Raw genomic sequence first — 17797 nt, forward strand, 5'->3', positions numbered from 1 at the left:
AGGTTAATCTGATCTCCCGATGACACGATATTCAAAGTTGGATTGCACGTCCGCCGACATCAGGATTCTTTCTCGTGTTCATTGCAACTCCCGACAATGTCTTGTTGTTGATTTGTCCTCCCTTGAACTATTAAGTCGACTTTCAATTTCTTCGCGAACTAGTCTCCTGGAGGCATATCGGGCCACCACCTTATGACTGATACCGTCGAGCTGAAGTACTAGCTCGAACTCGACCCCAGTGTAAATAGCATTGTCCTCCAGCCTTTTCATCCTTCGCCATGATAGATACTCAACAAGATATGCCCAAGCGCTTTGCCAACTACCCTCTTGCAGTTGAGGCCCCCAAAGTCCCGTACAAAAAGGAAGATGATGCGAATCCCGTCTTCTCAGGCCGACTACTTGCCATTGGAGCATGGCTGTGAGACTTCTGTTCCGCTTCAATTGGGCTCAAACTAATGAGAACCAGAATTACCAAGGTCCAGCCTGCTCAGAAATACCTATGGCACAATGCTGGATTCGACGGTTTGAGGAAAGTTCCTCACCTTCGTGATTACACACCAAGATATGATGTAACTGATCCTTCTACCCTATATAGCTATCATTAATATTTATAGCCTACCGTCATTCCACTGACAGTTTCAACGCCACATGATCCTCTGCAAATCGATCCGCAGTTCTTCCCAAAACAATCGCAAGACCTGCCGGGACGTTACTATTCGATTATGGACTATCATGAAATGTACTTATCCGGGCAATTGACACCCTTGAACGTTGTCGAGTACCTGCTCCCTATCATCAGAAGAGATGTCCAATCACCCAGTCATCACTCGATCGCCTTCATCGACAGCAAAACAGATCTCATTATGGACGCCGCCAAAGCATCGACGGAGAGGTACAAAGCTGGTAAGCATCTGGGTATCATGGATGGAATCCCCACTGCGGTTAAAGACGAAGGTGACGTCGCTGGCTACAGGACTACAGGAGGTCGGAAGAGAAATGACGAATTCTTCAAGATTGCGACGAAATCGACTAGACCTGCGCAGCTGCTCCAAGAATCCGGTGCTATCATTCTTGGAAAGCTGAACATGCATGAGCTTGGTGCGGATACGACTAACAACAATCCAAATTGGGGAACTCCACGCAATCCTCACAATGACCAATACTATACTGGCGGGTCTTCAGGCGGGTCTGCCTACGTCGTCGCAGCCGGCCTCGTGCCGTTTGCTCTTGGTGCAGATGGAGGCGGAAGTATTCGAATTCCATCATCATTCTGCGGTGTTTACGGCCTGAAGCCATCGCACAATCGACTTGAAGATACAGGAAGTACTGTCACTGTCACTGGACCACTGGCTGCAACCATGGCAGACCTCGAAATGGCATATCGAACCATGGCAGTTCCAGAACCCAAACATCCTATATCGTCACTATTTGCCCCACCTGGTCCTTTGACCATGGAACTTGACCCTAAAAAGACCAGATATATTGGCTTGGTTGACTCGGAGTGGATACGAGCTGATAATAAAAGCTCAGCGTGGAGTAATGCTATGAGTCACCTCGAACGGCATGGTTACAAACGCGTTGCTATTGACCTGCCATATCTTCCTGAAGGACAACTCGCACACGCGATGACCATTCTCTCCGAGATGACAAATGGGTCTCGTTCAGATCCCATGTATCCTAACAACTGGTTCAGTGGCTTGAATGCTGCTAATAAGGTCCTTCTGGGAGTTGGCGATCAAACTCCTGCTCAAGATTTTCTTCTCGCCCAGCAGCTACGGAACATGCTGATGCAGCACCTGGCATTTCTTTACAAGAAGTATCCGGGTCTACTCATCATAACTCCAACTACACCGATGTCTGGCTGGCCGATTCGTAAGCAGGCGGATTTGACGCATGGCATTACGGACGGCAATACTAGCATTCGAAGCATGCAGTTCGTATGGCTGGCGAATTTCTGCGGCAACCCCGCAATTACTGTTCCTTACGGCTATGCCGAACCTGTAAAAGGCGAAGGCAAAATTCCACTAGGACTGATGGCTATGGCAGAGTGGGGCGGCGAAGATGAACTACTCGCCTGGGGTCGAGTCATGGAGAAATGGCTCGGCCTCTCAAATGAGGGCACTGATGTTATTGGTGGCGGTGGAAGAGTGAGACCATCAAACTGGGTAGATATTCTTGTAAATGCTCGAAAGAAGGTGGCGACATGAGAGCTCGAGATGCTGTGAATAATTGTAATTTATTTTGTAGTATTCAGTTTAAGAATATTCAAAACATACCCCAACTCCATATCAATTCGGCGATTGATGAGGAGGAATGGCCTCGAACTATCATAGCCCACGGACTAGAAGGAACAAGTATCACCCGGTCCACTCGGCCTCTATGAACCACATTCGACTCTTCTCTGGCTTCCATGCTTTTAGGAATTTGTATCTTTCATCCGCTTGTTTGAAGAGCTCAGCCCAATCATCCACTTCTCGTTCTCTGGCATTCACGGTGATCTGCATGAACAAATCCATAGTCCTGTCACTTATAGTCAGCAGAATGTTCTATGAAGCCTCTGCCCCCGGCTATTCCCTCGGTATGAAAGCAGGTCATACCTCATACTTTTCTCCTCCACATAACCTGCTGTGCCTGGTTCGGGCAAAGTTCCGTCATTTATCACAATCTTGGCCCCCGTCTTCAGAGCTGGAGTAAGTGCTTGCAGGATCTTGATGCAATACTTCTCAGAAAAGCCATGAAAGATCCATCTGAAGAAGTAGACTTGCGCGTCTACAGTTTGTGGAGTAAAGAAATCGTGAGTTGTGAGTTGGACTCGATCAGTAAGGTGCTCTGGTACTTTGGCAATTGTTGAAGACACTCGCATGCCAGCTGTATCCTGGACGATGAAATTGAGCTTAGGGAACTGTTCAGCTATTGCGAATGAGACATAACCTTGGCTTCCGCCCATCTTGTTCAGATCATCAGCCATGAATTCTTGAGGAAGGCGACGAGTCAACTCACATCAACGACAGTTGCTTCGCCCAGTTCGCCCCAAGGATATCCATTGACTGTATGGCTAATTGCAAAACCCTCTCCGCCACCATGAGCTTGCATAGCAAGGCCATACCTCTTCGCCAAGTCTTTGTCTTCTTGCAACCAATCGAACCAGTTGGTGTCCGTCCCGTAGGCGAGATTGACGCTTGTCTCGTTACTTTCCCCACTTCCAGGCCACTTCTTCATAGCCTTCACAACGTTGGCAATGGGAAGCCACAGATCGTTCGTCATGAAGCCAACCCAGCTACTGAGGGGCAGATCCTCGAGTAACAAACGAGAAGTGCGAGTATGTGCTACGAAGCCTTTCTCTGGTTCGTGGAAGATGTGATTTGTCATCGCATGGCGAATTACTCGGCGAAGGTTCAACATAGGTACATTGACTTTTTCGGAGAGATCTTGGTAAGAGATTGAACCAGACAGTGGAACTGCTTCAGCCAATTTGAATTCATATACTGCTTGGAGCGAGAGTTGATTCGCAGACTAAAAGGTGTTAGACGCAGTCCAACTAAGAATGGGGCTTCCTCACATCCCATGCTAGATATCGGAGACCTTCTTTTGGGCCAAGAGATAAGTCATGGAGCTCCCTCGTAGCCGCGATGAGAGCCAATCTTGCCTTGAAAGCTTCCTCATCACTAGGGTTTATAGGGAATTCAGCTAACCCATCGACATCGAATGACGCAGCCTCGAGGCCTTTCTCGGATAGGTAATCCGTGACAGTTTTGCTGTTCTTTGAGATCTCATCTGAGAGGGCTGTGATTCTCTTGAGGGATGACATCGCTCGTTATGTTCCAGATACTGGGGTCGGATGATCAACTTCTTGCTTTCGGACGAAAGAATATCTCGGTTCCTCAAGATCCGGGGTCGCAGTTCCACGGGAGCGCTCGTGTTATCTGAAGTTCCACTGCATTGGATGAGAACATAGAAGATTATTGGTTCATGAAACAGCTGCATGGGACGGCAAGTCTAATAACGCACGATGACTGAGTGATTGGATCTTGTGGAGCCTGTGTTTGTGCTGCAGAAAGTGGCTCCACGCTAGACGAGGGGAAATTCGGAGATTGCTTCTTCAAGTTAGCGGGCTCTGCCGTTCGAGTCTCCCCCTCTAAATCGAAATAGTGCGAGTGTGGTCCTGTCAAGCCGGGGTAGATTGGCCGTAGCTCCAGCTGTGGGTTGTAGTTGTTCTTTTTTCGTCTCCATAACTTCATGTGTCCTGTGCCTGGAGTCAAGAGATGTCGCTGCACCTTAATCGGCAGAGATTGTCGGGAAAAGATAACCTTATCCATGTTTGTAAACAATAGCTAGTACTCGAATGATCGAGGCAGTAAACGACATCCAGTGTTCGAGCTCAAGCATTGAGAGGCTTTTGGCCATATACAACATGGAATGGAAGATACGAATGTGTGCTCGCATCCATCAAGCTCTTTCTGACATCCACCAAGAACAGCTCCACCTCTTCTGGTGTCCATTTGAGAGCCCGTGTGAACGGGCCCAAAGCAATTCCTTGTAATCCATCGTAGATGACACTCCTCAAATATAGCCCTATCAATTTCATTGTCTTGTTTCTCGGCCATATGCCGAGGGGAATCTTGAAGACTTTCTCTTCAACATTGACGAAGCCCGCGTCGCGAAGCAATTCTGCATTGCGCCTCATAGCAAGCAAGTCGACACCAAATACTGCAAGCCCTTCCTTGATGAGAGTCAAGAATCTGTAAACGGTGTAATCGTCTTTCATAGTGCCGTCGTCGCATAGCGTTACGAATTCCAATTCTTGAAGCTCGATCCAGCCGCCGGGTTGAATATGACTGAATGAGATATCAGAACACGTATTCATCATATATGGTAGCACTCACTCATATGCTTCTGTCAAAAGCTTAGGCCACTTCTTTATAGAGGAGTTCATATGCCTAATGTGAATAAAGTCGAAAGAATCGAGTGGATGTAGCCAACGACTTTCTGCATCGTCCACCATGAACCTGACGTTGGGAGGCACCCACTGTGAGCTGGATCAGTAAAGTTGTTTTCATGTGGGACAATCGAGAAGTATGTGCAGATTACCAACATTCTGCACAATTATCTCGGATAATAGGAAGAAAAGGTATGCTTACCGCAGGTTGAATTGGACTCAGATCAATACCCAAAACCTGGGCACTTGGATATTCGTCACCCACTGCGACACATTAGCAACTGCTCTTCTTTGTATATGCCACATGATAGTCCTACTATCAATAGCCCAGATTCCAGTCCCTGTGCCGACATCAATGATATTCTGCGGATTCTCCAAAGGGGCGTAGTGCAGCTTCCCGCCGCAAAGGTTCACGACCATCGCATGCTTCATGTCCTCTCTTTCTTGTTCACTCTCGTCGTTGGGAAATTGATATGTCCCTTCTCTGAATTTGTGGTATCGTCTGCCATTTTCAAATGCGAAGTCTCGTACAGAGGAAGAGATTGATGTCGAGGCACGGGACTCGGCGTCGGTTTCGTAGCCAGCGTCTTCGGAGTCGTGTGCGGCTTCGATCGTGGTTTGCGCTTGATGTGCGACGATGTCTGCTTGGGTCTGCTGGAATGTCGATTGTGCTGGAGCAGTGGGCGACTCGGTCGGCGATCTTGGGGACCGCTGCTGAGGTTCCTCAGCTTTCTGGACTGGGTCGATCTCTGCCATCGTCTAGAGCAGATCTGGTTGTCCCGACATTAACGTACATTGGCGGCTCGATGCTTGAGAGATGACTGATAGAAAACAATTCGGAAACCATCTTGATGGGCCACACTGTGGGCGAAAGATATGCCCCTGCTTCCTCAGCACGCCACTGAGTCTTCGAGCAGTGGGGCTGCATCAGCTGGGCTCAGCCTTGGAAATCAGAGCAGCGGTGAAGGATCTAAGCACTTCGAGCGTCATTTCTAGTCGATATGCAATGTTTTGCAGGTTGTTAAACTACTAAGACTTTTAAACTAGCAGCGGGCTCATCCGCAACTATTCCTGACGAACCGTCTCAGCCAGAGCCGCCCATAATTATAGTGAGGCCGACTAAGACTTAGCGGCCCGAGTCTCGATCAATTCACGTTTCTCAGAAGACACTACGTTATTCTGCTACATTTTCCCTCGTCGTCTTCAATTTGCCGTTACGAATGAAGTCTTGGTGTGTATCTCTACATAATGTCCATAATGTCCACAATACACCAGTGGCCCAAAGCTCCTATAACCAGACTTGAGATCATTGCCATCTCGACAGAAGTTGGCGGTTTCTGTTATTTCAAAGCAGCAGTGGCTGTCACGAGAAAGCAGAGGGCGATGGAAGTGAGAAGTCTCATTGCGACGGTACCACTTGCTTCGATTGAACGCTGAGATAGTTTATCGCTTGTGAAGATTTGTATGAGGATTTGGCCTCCTTTTATGTATCGTTTCTGTTTAACACCATGTTTCTAATGCTTGTGATTCTTACTCAAGTTTTGAATGGAGAGCATTGATGATGAAGGAACTAGTCAAGTGCTATGAATGCTCTGCACTCGGTAGCAATACATTTGCGTCGCATTATTCCAAGCTTTCACCCCCAACCCTAATGACACATCGACAGCAGGCAGATGGCCAACAAACCATACCAAATAGACCTCCAATAATGGCACCAATCAACCCGACTTCTGAGATGTCGCGCTTTCGCATTTGCATCTTGTTCTGCTTAGCAGGCAGCGTTGCTCGCTGTTCGTTCTTCAAGCCGGGCTCTGGTACTGAAATCTTGAATGGCGCTGAAGTTGGTGCTGCGTCCAAAGAGCTTGAGGCTGGTACTTGGAGACGGAAGGCCAAGACTGCTACAGCCAAGCAGCAAAGGGTGATAGTGATGAGGAGCTTCATTGTTGCTGTGGTTTCGAGGCTAATGTCTGGTTTTGTGCTTTGACTTTGGAACGAACAATCTCTGCTTCTACTTCGTTGTTGTATGAAGTACTTGAATAAGAGTTCCAAGGAGATATCCTCTTTATTTATAGCTGAAATGGCTAATGTTTTTGACTGTGTTTCTGGATTAGTTGTGAATGAGTATTGAGCGGTGCTAAAGTTTGTTTATAATCAGCTCATGAAAAGAGACATTAGTGAGTGGCATTTCAATATTATGGCGTGGTTTCCATGAATGAGATTCAAATATTGTTTAGAAAGCTCGTTCTTCAACTCATCGATAGATATGGTGATGAATTAAGATCAAAGTTGTGGCGTGCTCCGAGGAATAGATGAACCACGGTGCGTCTTTAAATACCCTTTTGCTTTGGGATACTATTTTGGCTTATCGCCCTCCATTCACACTTTGATTCAGAAGGCATCTTTACTTCCCAATCCTCTTTTCATCCACATTCTCCCATAAAGCTTCACCCACTTTCGTCTTCTCTCTCATCTCCCTGCACTCCCTCGAGCACCAGCATCTCTTAAATCCTATCATCTCCTCATGAAACCCCACCACGCAACAACCAGGAGGAACACAACCAAGAAACCTCCCGCCACGATACCGACAAAAACACCTGTTGAAAGGTCTCTTTTCTTCAATGGTGCTCCGCTACTACCAGAACTGTTTCTGCCACTCAGATTCGATCGGCTGAAGGTACCTGGTGTGAGAGATAGTGAGATTGGCTAGATAGAGGGTGCAGACTCAGGTTGTGAGGTGAGGGGCGAAGCGAGGATGCTTGCTGGGATAGAGGCCAGGAAGAAGGTGAGGAGGAGGAACTTCATTTTGAGGTGAATGATGGTGAGATCTGATCTTTTCTCTTGAAGTCCGAAGTAGTGAATTTGTGATAGCTGAGATTGTTTGATAGTGTGAATGAAAATCGAATGAGATAAGAGAAAAAGACTTTATACTCAAAATTCCCAGCACATTGATGGTCTTGTGAATCAGGTTCGGATCCGGAGTGAGTGGTGGTGCTACGGGTGATGAGAGTGAATAGGTTGTGCCGATGTGAATGGTAGCAACTTGCTGGCAATGGAGACCTAAAGTCGGAAGCTAAGAGTCTACACAGAAAGAAGAAACAGAAACCAAATCCACATCCTCTTTCAACTTCTGTAAAATGCTTAGCAAAGATTTAAAATCTTTTTCTTGTTTTTGCACAAAAATTTAAAAGTAGCTTTAGTTTTCAAACTTATCTGAAAAGATCTAACACGTCGCCGTACCCCGCCGCTAAAAAAATATTTAATATTCACTTTTCTCTTTCACTCCTCAACTCAATATACTCGTTTGTCTACTAATTCTGCGGGAAAGATTTTGTTCGAAGTTTCGGACTCCTTCGTGTTGAGTCGTGGTGATATGTTTATGCTAGGACTTCCGTAAAATGCTCAAAAAAAATTAAAAAAATCTTTTTCTTGTTTTTGCACAAAAATCCAAAGGTAGCTTCAATTTTTAAACCTATCTAAAAAGATTTAGAACGACACCGTACCCCGCCACCAAAAAAATATTCAATGTTCACGTTTCTCCTTCACTGCTGAACTCAATGTCCCCCGTCGCCTACTAATTCTGCGGGAAAGATCCTGATCGAGATTCCGAACCACTTTGTGTCGAGTCGTAGTGGTGTGTTTATGCTGGGACTGGAGTTTGACTAAGGGCAAAGAAGTTCGTTGCGGACAGCTCGGAGCTGTGGTCTTCCATGCTGCATTCTTCTCGTCCAATATCCTTCTCTGCCATCTCCTCAAACAGCGGCAACAAGCTGTCCCTCTCAACTCTCCTCTTCCTGCCTCTGCAAGCAAGTGCACATCCAACGCCGAAGAAAATGGCACACCCAACAATGAGCAAGATATAAAAATCGTGATCCATTTCGTACGACCAGATGTGTTTTGCTTCCGAAATAGAGTCTCTCTTGATATTCGGTGGACCCCAGCGCCGCTCCAGTCCTAGGAACTTCAGTGCCCCCTTCACGACTGGTTCCACGACTGGTTTCAGGAGATAGTCGCTCACGAGACTGGTGCCTGTACCAACTGCCATCCCTGCCCCAACCCCCACTGTACTTTGCGCGCCGCCCATGATGTGTGCGTTTTTGTGGTGGCTATGTATGAGGAATGGTAATTCTGCGTGTGTATGTTTGTCAACATGAAGGTATCAGAAAGAGAGCATGGTTTTTGGAAATGGTGTTGGTGGGATAGAATAAGTGAAGTCATGTGCGCGACGGAAGAGGAATAGATGGCTCCAAAATTCGAAAATTGGAGGGAGAACGGTAAGTGACATGACGCTAATAGTGCTATTCACAGATATACACTGGCTTCTTTCCCCTTCTGGCATCGTGCAAGTTAGGGCAAAATCAAGAAATAGTTCTGACGACTTTTGAAAAATTTGAGTTGGAAGGCGATTTGGCGGCGGCACACCGAGATTTCTGTGGAACTTAGAACTGAATGTGTAAAGTGCGAACGACTCTTTTCGAATGGGTGTGATAACTCGATTCGACAAATAGAATTTATCTATTGACATGAAACTAATTTGAGTCATGCGATGACATCGCCTCAAATTGAAGGTCCGTAGATTGATAATGGTACACGGTGGACAAGCTACAAGACATGATGGCAGGATATAAACTTGAGATCACTACCTTTCATATCTCTCGCCAGCATTTCCAAGGACACCAAAGAAAGAATCAAAAGTTGCCCTCTCATCCTCCCTCTCCTGCCCTTCGTCACCTTCGCTGGAAATCATCGTTGGGTCGTCTCTGGCATTGTGCGGATGGCATTGGACCGAGACATGGGCTCAACGGTGTTCGGCTTGGAGCTTTGATCACGATCCAAGAATGCTCCTTCCTTTTCTGGATCTCCGGTGAGGCACACCCTCTTCTCTTTCCTCGTTCCCAGTAGTATAATGAACAATGCGGTCAACAATACCACAAATAACAACATAAACAAGCCGATATGAGCACTGAAAATCCCTGCGTGTCGATCATCGGCTCCAGTCATCGGATCGAAAGATGTAGGGTCGAGCGAATAAAACTGAGTCGACGGCGGGGAAGGGTCGAAGAACCGTTTTAGAATTGTTGTTGAATTGTCCGCTTGGTCGATCGCTTTGGGCGGATTTTTCCCTTTTTTCACCGTTTTTACGATGAAAGGAGTTGAAAGCCAGATACCCATTTTGATTGAGATGAGAGACGGTTTAATTTGGATTGCGAGGAAGGTAGATTTGTTTGGAGATGCGGCTGTAAGGATCGGAAGCTCTCAATTTATAGTTGTGGCGCGAAAATGAAATTGAATTACTGAAAAAGAAGCAAGAAAACTTTTTTGTGTGGCTTTCCTTTAGGCTGGTATCGTGAAGTCATGAACTTGACCAAAAAGGAGACGGGTTCCAAAGTTGAAGATAATTTGGTCATGTGACATGCTTTTGGACAGAATTTCAAAATTTTGGTTTTCTTGAGCTGTGCATTTGTAAAGCGGTTTTCTTATAGACTGAGAATGTCCTTGAGAAGAATCCCTGAGCTGGTGCAAAACCTCGCATAATGTTTGAAACGCATCTCTAGCTGGATGATAGCAGCCATGAGCTCAAGGTACCGTGACGGCGGTTCAAAGACCTTGACTGAGATCTCACTTGTTTATGAATACTTTCAAAGATCGAGTGCTTCCATCAAATGGAATATTCATTCCGACTCTTTACAGATTATCAAGTACTGCCACTGTTGAAGCGCAACGAATCTGCTCGATCTTGAGACTCGCCAGATTATGAGTTTATCGATGTGCAACAAAAACCCTTCATTGTTGGGAAAGGCGTCAAAAATTCAAAGCAAGTAATGTGCGGTGAAATATACCATACTTGTAGAAAGATATCAAACAATCGAAGCACTTGCTTGGGGTGCTTGGGGCGGTGATCTGGTGAAGAAGAAATGATCCTCATATCTGCAGTCGAAAAACCTCAAAACTGTGAGGGACACTTCAGACATCCACGCCACGCACACATCAGATCTCCGTACATCATGCATATTAGATAACACAAACGTACAAAGCTGCAGTGCAACTTTCCTCCGATGTCATCGTTCCCAAGTTCCTTCTTATCTGATGCAGTGTTCCAGCGATGACGTTGTAAATTTCCCCTGTGGCTGTGTCACCGGACTTTGAGGCTAAATTGAACCAGCCACACTGAGCCACACTATCCGCCCTGAACTCAAAGTGAAGTGAAGCTCATTGCCGGATTCCGAGGCCGTGTCGATCAGCTCGAGACCACGACGGTGTAACTTGCACAGATGGATGATCATCACAACGAGAACAGAAATGTGACCAGATATTGGTACAAGACATTGGCCGGATGATGATGCGTTCTGTGTCAGACAGAGAGACAACCATCGACGCCACAAGAAAACAAAAGGCTCGAACATGATGTGGAGAAGGTTCTACTTGGCGATGGAAGTTTGATTGGAGGAGGAGAGGACAAGAAGAGAAACCTGCTTTGTTTTCTTGGCAGTGTCGAGGATCATTGTGTTCAGAAATTAGAAGTGGCTTTTCTTTAATACAGATTTTCTTGCGCGCTGAATTGTTGCCTCTCTTTCAAACTTCCTTTCATCTGATCATCTGGGTGTCGCGTGCTCACCTACTTCGACTGCCGACGCACTTCAAGGAGGTTTCCAGTCACGGCCTGTGGATGACATTCGAACCCCAACACCAACTGCCGCACCGCCTCACCATTCCTCACCAGCCACAACTCAATTCGAGTGCTAGTCCATTCTCCATTCACAGGGCTGCATCTTGTACTATCTTTATCACTTGGGACTTCGGAGAGATTTCCAAGCTTCCAACAATTCCCCAGCACGCGTTGTTGCGGCCAGTTGACGATACTGTCAGATTTCAGTGAGACATGCGTAAGTTATTCCCTGCTTTCCTTTCGCCTTATTTTTCTCTCGGCTTGGATGCACCTGGACGGCCCAAGCAGCGCCAATACCAACGGATTCCCAACGTTGCGTTGGATGAGCGAATCGGCATCACACCGTGACTGTGGATGTGTGTATTTGCGCCTTGGATCCCATATCTGGAAAGCTTCCCGACTTCCGAGCAAACCGATCGTGCACGACTTGTTTGCTGGTTACTGTACACGGCGTGGATGCTGGAATGGAGTCACTTCTGAATCACAACGACTCAACTTGCGCACCATCAGACAACTCTCATCCGACCTCCTGCAATCTGCATTCTGCATTCTGCCTTGGTCGAAGTGATGATTGTCCGCCACAACGACGCGTGGTTCTGTCGATGCGGCGTTGTTCATCGAATTGCAGCGGGCAGCAGGACGACTCCACTTCTTGGCAGGCTTGGCGGTCCCCATCTGCTCTCACCGGACTCGCCAGCGGGATGAAGCTGCGAACTGGCAAATCCATGAATTGTGCACATCGATTGTCATCAACTCCATCATCTCCATCCGGTCATACAGTAATACAACTATTCCCCAGTATCTCCACTCATTTCGGCTTACCAAAGACACGGAACCTCCTCGCACCGGCCCTCGCTGACTGACTTCAACTGCACTTCCCTGGCGCATTGGTGACCCCTGTAGACACGGGACAAACAAAGACGACCCGGGCTTCCAGTACTTGAAGCTCCCCCACCCGCGCCTTACTGCGACCTTATTTTCAACCTCCTTTCAACCCCACGCCTTCTGGCAGATCACCACCAGCCACCACCACTGCTTTATTTCATTGTCCACCTTGACTTCCAACGTCCCTTCTTCCTCCCACAGACACCAATTCCCATTTGCGTGTCTAACTACATCGATGAAGAAAAGTTCATCTGACTCTGAATCCTTCATAGATCGCATTCGCTCTTGGGCAAGAACCAAAGCGCATGGCCCCTCTCCACTCTCCAAAGACTCGAGCCGATCGACGACTCTCCCCTTAAGCAACCCCCCATCCAACAATACTACTCAGAACAGGTCGACCAACCTTCGAGATGACACAAACAACGTTCCTCCCTTCCCGTCGAGTGACCTCCATGGCATCGCCCGCCAGTCGTCGAAACCAACAGCCAACAACGTCGCCGACAATACCTCAGACGATCCGCCGCCGCCAGCTCCACCTCCGGAAACTGCTGGGGAGGGGACTGTCATAGAAGACGACGAACCCAAGAAACAGAATGTCGGGATGCGCTTTTGGTTTACTACAAAGGACATCCTCTTTTCCAGTCCTATCAACATATTACTGGTCTTTGTACCTGTTGGCATAGCTTCGTATGCAGCTGGCCTCTCACCAGGTATCATATTTGGAATGAACGCAATTGCTATCATCCCACTCGCAGGACTTCTCAGTCATGCTACAGAGAGTGTGGCGAAGAGAATGGGTGATACGGTTGGTGCACTAATGAATGTTACTTTCGGCAATGCAGTAGAGCTCATCATATTGTATGTTCTTCACCCTCCAACCTTTGACCCCAGCTAATCCTCTACAGCATGTATGTCTACCTCAGAAGAGATCAAGACAAGAAAGAGCGAGAAGCCCTCTTAAAGGCATTATCATATCAATCGAGTCCCATATCATCGGTTCCTTTCTTTTGTTCCCCATGCGCGTTTTCGTGATTTTCAAAAGACCCATGCTCACTTTGACTTTCCTCACCTACAGCATTGCTCTCGCAAAGGTTTGTGGTTTCTGATTCCTCTCTACTGGCCCTCACTAATGCGCCCAGGGTGAAATTCGTATCGTGCAAGCTTCATTACTCGGTTCCATTCTTGCCAACTTGCTCTTGATTCTAGGCATGTGTTTCTTGATTGGTGGACTTCGTTTCCGTGAACAGGTATGGACTCTTATTGGTTGAGAGGAGTTAAGCTAATAGCATCAGATCTACAACAGCACTGTCACGCAAATGAGCGCATGTCTACTCAGTTTGAGCGTGATGAGTCTACTGCTTCCTGTATGTTGACCTTGCCATTTATGAGACCGTGCTGACTTCATAGACTGCCTTCCACGCCTCGTTCAGTACTCTACAGGCAGACAAGGCGACAAGCGCTGTATTGAAAGTTAGTCGTGGTACCAGTGTTGTAAGTTTTATTCGCCACTGTACTTCAACTTAACTTACTCCTCTAGATCCTCCTTCTCGTCTATGGAATGTATCTTCTGTTCCAACTCAAATCGCATGCGTACATGTATGAAAGTACACCTCAGCATATCATCGACGAAGAGTCTGCTCCTGGTCCTGTAGCACAATGGATGGATTCATCCTCTGATGATTCGTCGTCATCGTCCAGCTCCGACTCCGATGGCTCCAGTGGTTCCAACACAACTGCAAAGCGCATCAAGAGAGTCATGAGAGGTGGTCGACGTCGCCGCAAGTCCAGTTTCGGATCCAAAGACACCGCCGATATCGAAGCAAGCCGCACACCCTCGTTCGGCAACAGCTCCATGACACCTGTCCATGCTGATCACTTCACCGACGAACCCACGTCAACGGGACATCGCTTTGGAGCAATCGACATAGCTGAAGATGGTGACGATGAAGATCCTCGTCGGAGCCGCAAAAGTTCAATCAGTAACCACGCCCTTACGAAAAAGGAACGCCGTAGAGAGAAAGAGCGAAAGCGCAGAGAGAAGAAGCAACGCAAGAAGGCACGCAGAAACGGAGATGATACCATAACCGAAGGCGTCGCCGAGAATAACGGAGTATTCAACGAAAAATCCCCTGAAGAAGCTGACGCTCCTCGTCGTGTCGACTTTGCCGTCGCTACCGCTGACCCTGGAAGCGAATACCAAACCGACACCTCGCAGAAACGCCGCTTCAACATCGCTAGTATCCGACCTGCTATCCCCAAGACGTTGTCACAGAATGTATTCAACACCCCTGCAGTTCCATCTCCCGCTCCACCATCTGGACCAATCCCTCGCGTCCGTTATGGAATCCGTCGCACGAATTCTCTTCCGGATCGCTTGAACGAAACTATGACACCCACGCCGTCAAATCAGCGTATCCAACCAACCCGTGTCGGATCCCTCGCTGTAGCAGAAAACAAGAAAAAGGACGGCGAAGAAGAAAACATTTCTCGCACGACCGCCGTTGTCCTGCTCCTCGTCTCAACCGGTCTAGTCGCCGTCTGTGCCGAATTCATGGTAGACAGCATCAACGCTGTTGTATCTGGCAACTCCGCGCTCAGTGAAACGTTCATTGGATTGATCATCTTACCTATTGTAGGTAATGCTGCAGAGCACGTTACTGCTGTTACAGTAGCAAGTAAGAATAAGATGGATTTAGCCATTGGTGTTGCAGTCGGATCTTCTATCCAAATTGGTATTTCCCCTTCCCTTCTCACTTTAACGCAAGCTAATTGCTTCCCACAGCACTCTTCGTAACCCCCTTCGTGGTCCTCCTCGGCTGGTGCATGGGCAAGGAAATGTCTCTCTACTTCACACTCTTTGAAACAGTCTCCCTCTTCGTCTCAGCCTTCATCGTCAACTTCTTGGTTTTGGACGGACGAAGCAATTACCTCGAAGGAGCACTCCTGTGCGCTGCTTATGTGATTATCGCTGTGGCGGCTTTCTTCTATCCTGCTGTGAGCGATCAGAGTAATCTTGGTGGAAACGCGGATGCGGCGAAGATGATGATTAGGAGTTTACTCCATATCTAGTCATTTACAGGGGAGAAGCGTAATGTGTGGGCGGAGGAATAAATTTCAATGTGCTAGGATGGTGTGATTGATGCAGAAATGGCTGATGAACTCGGTGTAGATGAGGATTTCAGCATCTTGCTTGCCATGTACACGCGGGATGGGCACCACACTCGTTTTGCTTCTTTGGCTGGGATTTGCTTTATTTGACTGGGTAATGATTGCTCTTCTTTCTTAACACATGACGTATGTAACTCGTTTATGGCTTCGATGTTAGGGCTATGAGGAATAATGGATATCGCTGTTTTTTTTTTTTGCATGATCATACATGCTTATGTGACTTGAATCGTTGAGTGTCCCTCATTTTCCGGTAGGGCTGAGTTAGTCGAGTGCTGGAGCGAGCTTTCTAGTCACTTGTTAAGACTTTGCCCTTTTTTCGGCTCACTAGGAGCTTTCTGTGGAGCGGAGTACTTTTCGATTACTGCTGTAAGACAAAAATTCAAGTACTGTACAGTCACTAAGTCCTATGGCATCACATCACCATTTTGAAACTACTACCCTTTGTGATACTCCATGAGTGCAAAGCAGCACTTCTAAACTTGACTTCAAACAAGAATTCATTGAGATTTACGCACTGCCCAAGTCTCGCGCCTGTTGCCATAGATTCAACAGATAAATTATTGCTATAATCTGCGAGCAAAGCAACTGTTGAATCTTTATAGGAGTACAGCAACATCCTTCATACCCGAGATGCACTTCCGTCCAGAGCAAATCTAACCAGTCTGTCAGTATCTGCTTCCAGAATCTTCGTGCAGGCTCCCAAATCCTCAATCCTCTTCTCCAAAATCAAGTACTCCTTCGACCAAGGCCGAAACCAATGCCTATCCATCACCTCACTTAAAACCGCTGTCGGTCCATCCAATCCATCAAGCCACCTCTTCAAAACCCCATAATAGTGCCTCCTTTGCTCCACATCCATCTTCGCGATTTCTTTCCCGTCAGGAATCCGCCGCAGCAATTGCGAAGAGACGCTATCTTGCTTCACTATCTGCTCCCACGAGTGCTTTCCCTCAGTTGCGCGCTCAATTCCGTCAACGGCATACCAACCGACCGGAAGGAGCTGGTTGAACATGGTAATCTCGAAGTCGGCGAGTTTCTTCCAGAACGCGAATAACTGCCTCCCTAGTTCCTCTTTCCCGACAGACGTTACAAAACAAGAGTTACATCTCCAATCCTCGAAATGAGGCCCGTCCCAGCCAGCTTGCCGGAACTCATCTGGGTCCGCAGGCGTCGCTTTCACGCCGTACCCGCTGCCTTTCCGGAATGCTGCTCGTTCCTGCCAGGTACCGCAGCCAGGACAGCGAATGGACCATAGAGTCCACCAGTCGCAGTTCTCCTCGCGGTAGATCTTCCACCTCCATGGGTACTCCGCATCAGCAGCGACAGGAAATAGACCGGGAAAATACCGCTCAGTCGAATCGTGACATCTGCGCTGGCGTCCTTTGACCACGGGGACGTTGGCCGTGCCTATATTCGAGCTTCGACTCTTGCCTCTCCAGCTCTGGCTCCGGACACCAGCATTTCTGGCCCAGAAACCTGTGGTGAATTTGCATTCGTTGCAGAGGCGTCTGTTGCGGTGTGTGCCTATTTTATAAAGCTCTTGCAACCTCGATACTGTGATATCGGAGGCGAAGTTTTGGTTGATCCAATTCTCAAGCGTATCGTTTCGGAGGTCAGCTTGTCTCTTTAAACCCCGTGCTTTGGCATCACCGCTCGTCCAGTCGCAGAGCCGTTGGCGGACTCTGGATTCAGGAGGTGGTTTGCGGAAGCGGAGACGGAGGAGGGCGTGGTTGTCGAAGCGGGTGTGGGGGATGATTTTTAGGCAGTGGGTGCAGGCGTAGGAGACTGGTTCTGAGGGAACGATGATCTTGGCGTGTTCGTTGATTGTTATTTCGCCGCCGTATTCGGGGAGGCATTCTAGTTCTAGGAGGCGGTCTAGGAATTGTTTTCTTTGGGGGTCGATCAGGTGGCGGAAATGGTGGTTGGTTTGGGAGAGTGAGATGAGGGAGGTTGAGGTGAGGAAGGGGAGGATTAGAACTTGGATATCGAGGGGCAGTGAGATCATTGCGGTTGATGTTCAATTGAGGACTAACTTGATACACCAGAGGTACGTTTGTCGTGTATAAGTAAGGCTTCAAGATTCGGTCTGAATCATCTCACTGTGGCGCAGTCGTGGAGGAATCGCTCACGTGATGATAGCCGTT

The 17797-nt window shown here is 47.7% G+C and overlaps 8 protein-coding genes across 8 annotated transcripts; 2 read left to right on the forward strand and 6 right to left on the reverse strand.

Moving 5' to 3' along the window:
• The first annotated feature begins 1 nt into the window (after position 1).
• On the forward strand, positions 2 to 2284 carry LY89DRAFT_690712 (amidase signature enzyme). Its single transcript, XM_018216149.1, has 3 exons — positions 2 to 418; positions 467 to 569; positions 615 to 2284. The coding sequence occupies exons 1-3, from the start codon at positions 300 to 302 to the stop codon at positions 2205 to 2207; spliced, it is 1815 nt and encodes a 604-aa protein (XP_018063020.1). The 5' UTR covers positions 2 to 299; the 3' UTR covers positions 2208 to 2284.
• Positions 2285 to 2310: 26 nt separating this feature from the next.
• On the reverse strand, positions 2311 to 4093 carry LY89DRAFT_322773 (S-adenosyl-L-methionine-dependent methyltransferase). Its single transcript, XM_018206727.1, has 4 exons — positions 3560 to 4093; positions 3001 to 3513; positions 2598 to 2947; positions 2311 to 2520 (listed from the first exon to the last, which is right to left on the reverse strand). Exons 1-4 carry the CDS (start codon positions 3806 to 3808, stop codon positions 2358 to 2360), a joined length of 1275 nt encoding a protein of 424 aa, XP_018063021.1. The 5' UTR covers positions 3809 to 4093; the 3' UTR covers positions 2311 to 2357.
• An 88-nt stretch (positions 4094 to 4181) lies between these two features.
• On the reverse strand, positions 4182 to 5919 carry LY89DRAFT_322725 (S-adenosyl-L-methionine-dependent methyltransferase). Its single transcript, XM_018206726.1, has 4 exons — positions 5254 to 5919; positions 5139 to 5200; positions 4884 to 5026; positions 4182 to 4835 (listed from the first exon to the last, which is right to left on the reverse strand). The coding sequence occupies exons 1-4, from the start codon at positions 5690 to 5692 to the stop codon at positions 4379 to 4381; spliced, it is 1101 nt and encodes a 366-aa protein (XP_018063022.1). The 5' UTR covers positions 5693 to 5919; the 3' UTR covers positions 4182 to 4378.
• A 19-nt stretch (positions 5920 to 5938) lies between these two features.
• LY89DRAFT_724715 (uncharacterized protein) lies at positions 5939 to 6877 on the reverse strand (the record flags this gene model as incomplete). The annotated part of the gene is made up of 2 exons (XM_018218923.1): positions 5939 to 6273; positions 6623 to 6877. 2 exons carry the CDS (start codon positions 6875 to 6877, stop codon positions 6178 to 6180), a joined length of 351 nt encoding a protein of 116 aa, XP_018063023.1. The 3' UTR covers positions 5939 to 6177.
• Positions 6878 to 8573: 1696 nt separating this feature from the next.
• On the reverse strand, positions 8574 to 9017 carry LY89DRAFT_676582 (uncharacterized protein; the record flags this gene model as incomplete). Its single annotated transcript, XM_018213605.1, has 1 exon — positions 8574 to 9017. The coding sequence occupies one exon, from the start codon at positions 9015 to 9017 to the stop codon at positions 8574 to 8576; it is 444 nt and encodes a 147-aa protein (XP_018063024.1).
• A 549-nt stretch (positions 9018 to 9566) lies between these two features.
• On the reverse strand, positions 9567 to 10299 carry LY89DRAFT_322913 (uncharacterized protein). Its single transcript, XM_018206728.1, has one exon. The coding sequence runs from the start codon at positions 10103 to 10105 to the stop codon at positions 9677 to 9679; it is 429 nt and encodes a 142-aa protein (XP_018063025.1). The 5' UTR covers positions 10106 to 10299; the 3' UTR covers positions 9567 to 9676.
• Positions 10300 to 12720: 2421 nt separating this feature from the next.
• Positions 12721 to 15554, forward strand: LY89DRAFT_741523 (uncharacterized protein; the record flags this gene model as incomplete). Its single annotated transcript, XM_018220717.1, has 7 exons — positions 12721 to 13343; positions 13391 to 13481; positions 13625 to 13732; positions 13778 to 13849; positions 13893 to 13976; positions 14023 to 15217; positions 15268 to 15554. 7 exons carry the CDS (start codon positions 12721 to 12723, stop codon positions 15552 to 15554), a joined length of 2460 nt encoding a protein of 819 aa, XP_018063026.1.
• A 485-nt stretch (positions 15555 to 16039) lies between these two features.
• On the reverse strand, positions 16040 to 17749 carry LY89DRAFT_724718 (uncharacterized protein). Its single transcript, XM_018218924.1, has one exon. The coding sequence runs from the start codon at positions 17656 to 17658 to the stop codon at positions 16273 to 16275; it is 1386 nt and encodes a 461-aa protein (XP_018063027.1). The 5' UTR covers positions 17659 to 17749; the 3' UTR covers positions 16040 to 16272.
• Positions 17750 to 17797: the final 48 nt, after the last annotated feature.

This window comes from Mollisia scopiformis (genome assembly GCF_001500285.1).
Source record: "Mollisia scopiformis unplaced genomic scaffold LY89scaffold_31, whole genome shotgun sequence".
Classification (NCBI taxonomy): domain Eukaryota; kingdom Fungi; phylum Ascomycota; class Leotiomycetes; order Helotiales; family Mollisiaceae; genus Mollisia; species Mollisia scopiformis.

What these genes read in the sequence shown, in the direction of transcription:
- LY89DRAFT_322725 (XM_018206726.1), bottom strand. Translation starts at nt 5,692, where the DNA reads ATGGCAGAGATCGACCCAGTCCAGAAAGCTGAGGAACCTCAGCAGCGG. An exon ending in TGGAATCTGGGCTATTGATA is followed by an intron (nt 5,201 to 5,253) that starts GTAGGACTATCA and finishes AATGTGTCGCAG; the next exon opens with TGGGTGACGAATATCCAAGT. An exon ending in TGAGTCCAATTCAACCTGCG is followed by an intron (nt 5,027 to 5,138) that starts GTAAGCATACCT and finishes TCCAGCTCACAG; the next exon opens with TGGGTGCCTCCCAACGTCAG.
- LY89DRAFT_724718 (XM_018218924.1), bottom strand. Translation starts at nt 17,658, where the DNA reads ATGATCTCACTGCCCCTCGATATCCAAGTTCTAATCCTCCCCTTCCTC.
- LY89DRAFT_690712 (XM_018216149.1), top strand. Translation starts at nt 300, where the DNA reads ATGCCCAAGCGCTTTGCCAACTACCCTCTTGCAGTTGAGGCCCCCAAA. An exon ending in CTTGCCATTGGAGCATGGCT is followed by an intron (nt 419 to 466) that starts GTGAGACTTCTG and finishes AATGAGAACCAG; the next exon opens with AATTACCAAGGTCCAGCCTG. An exon ending in ATTACACACCAAGATATGAT is followed by an intron (nt 570 to 614) that starts GTAACTGATCCT and finishes TAATATTTATAG; the next exon opens with CCTACCGTCATTCCACTGAC.
- LY89DRAFT_322913 (XM_018206728.1), bottom strand. Translation starts at nt 10,105, where the DNA reads ATGGGTATCTGGCTTTCAACTCCTTTCATCGTAAAAACGGTGAAAAAA.
- LY89DRAFT_322773 (XM_018206727.1), bottom strand. Translation starts at nt 3,808, where the DNA reads ATGTCATCCCTCAAGAGAATCACAGCCCTCTCAGATGAGATCTCAAAG. An exon ending in GCGAAGCAACTGTCGTTGAT is followed by an intron (nt 2,948 to 3,000) that starts GTGAGTTGACTC and finishes GATCTGAACAAG; the next exon opens with ATGGGCGGAAGCCAAGGTTA. An exon ending in GTGGAGGAGAAAAGTATGAG is followed by an intron (nt 2,521 to 2,597) that starts GTATGACCTGCT and finishes TATAAGTGACAG; the next exon opens with GACTATGGATTTGTTCATGC.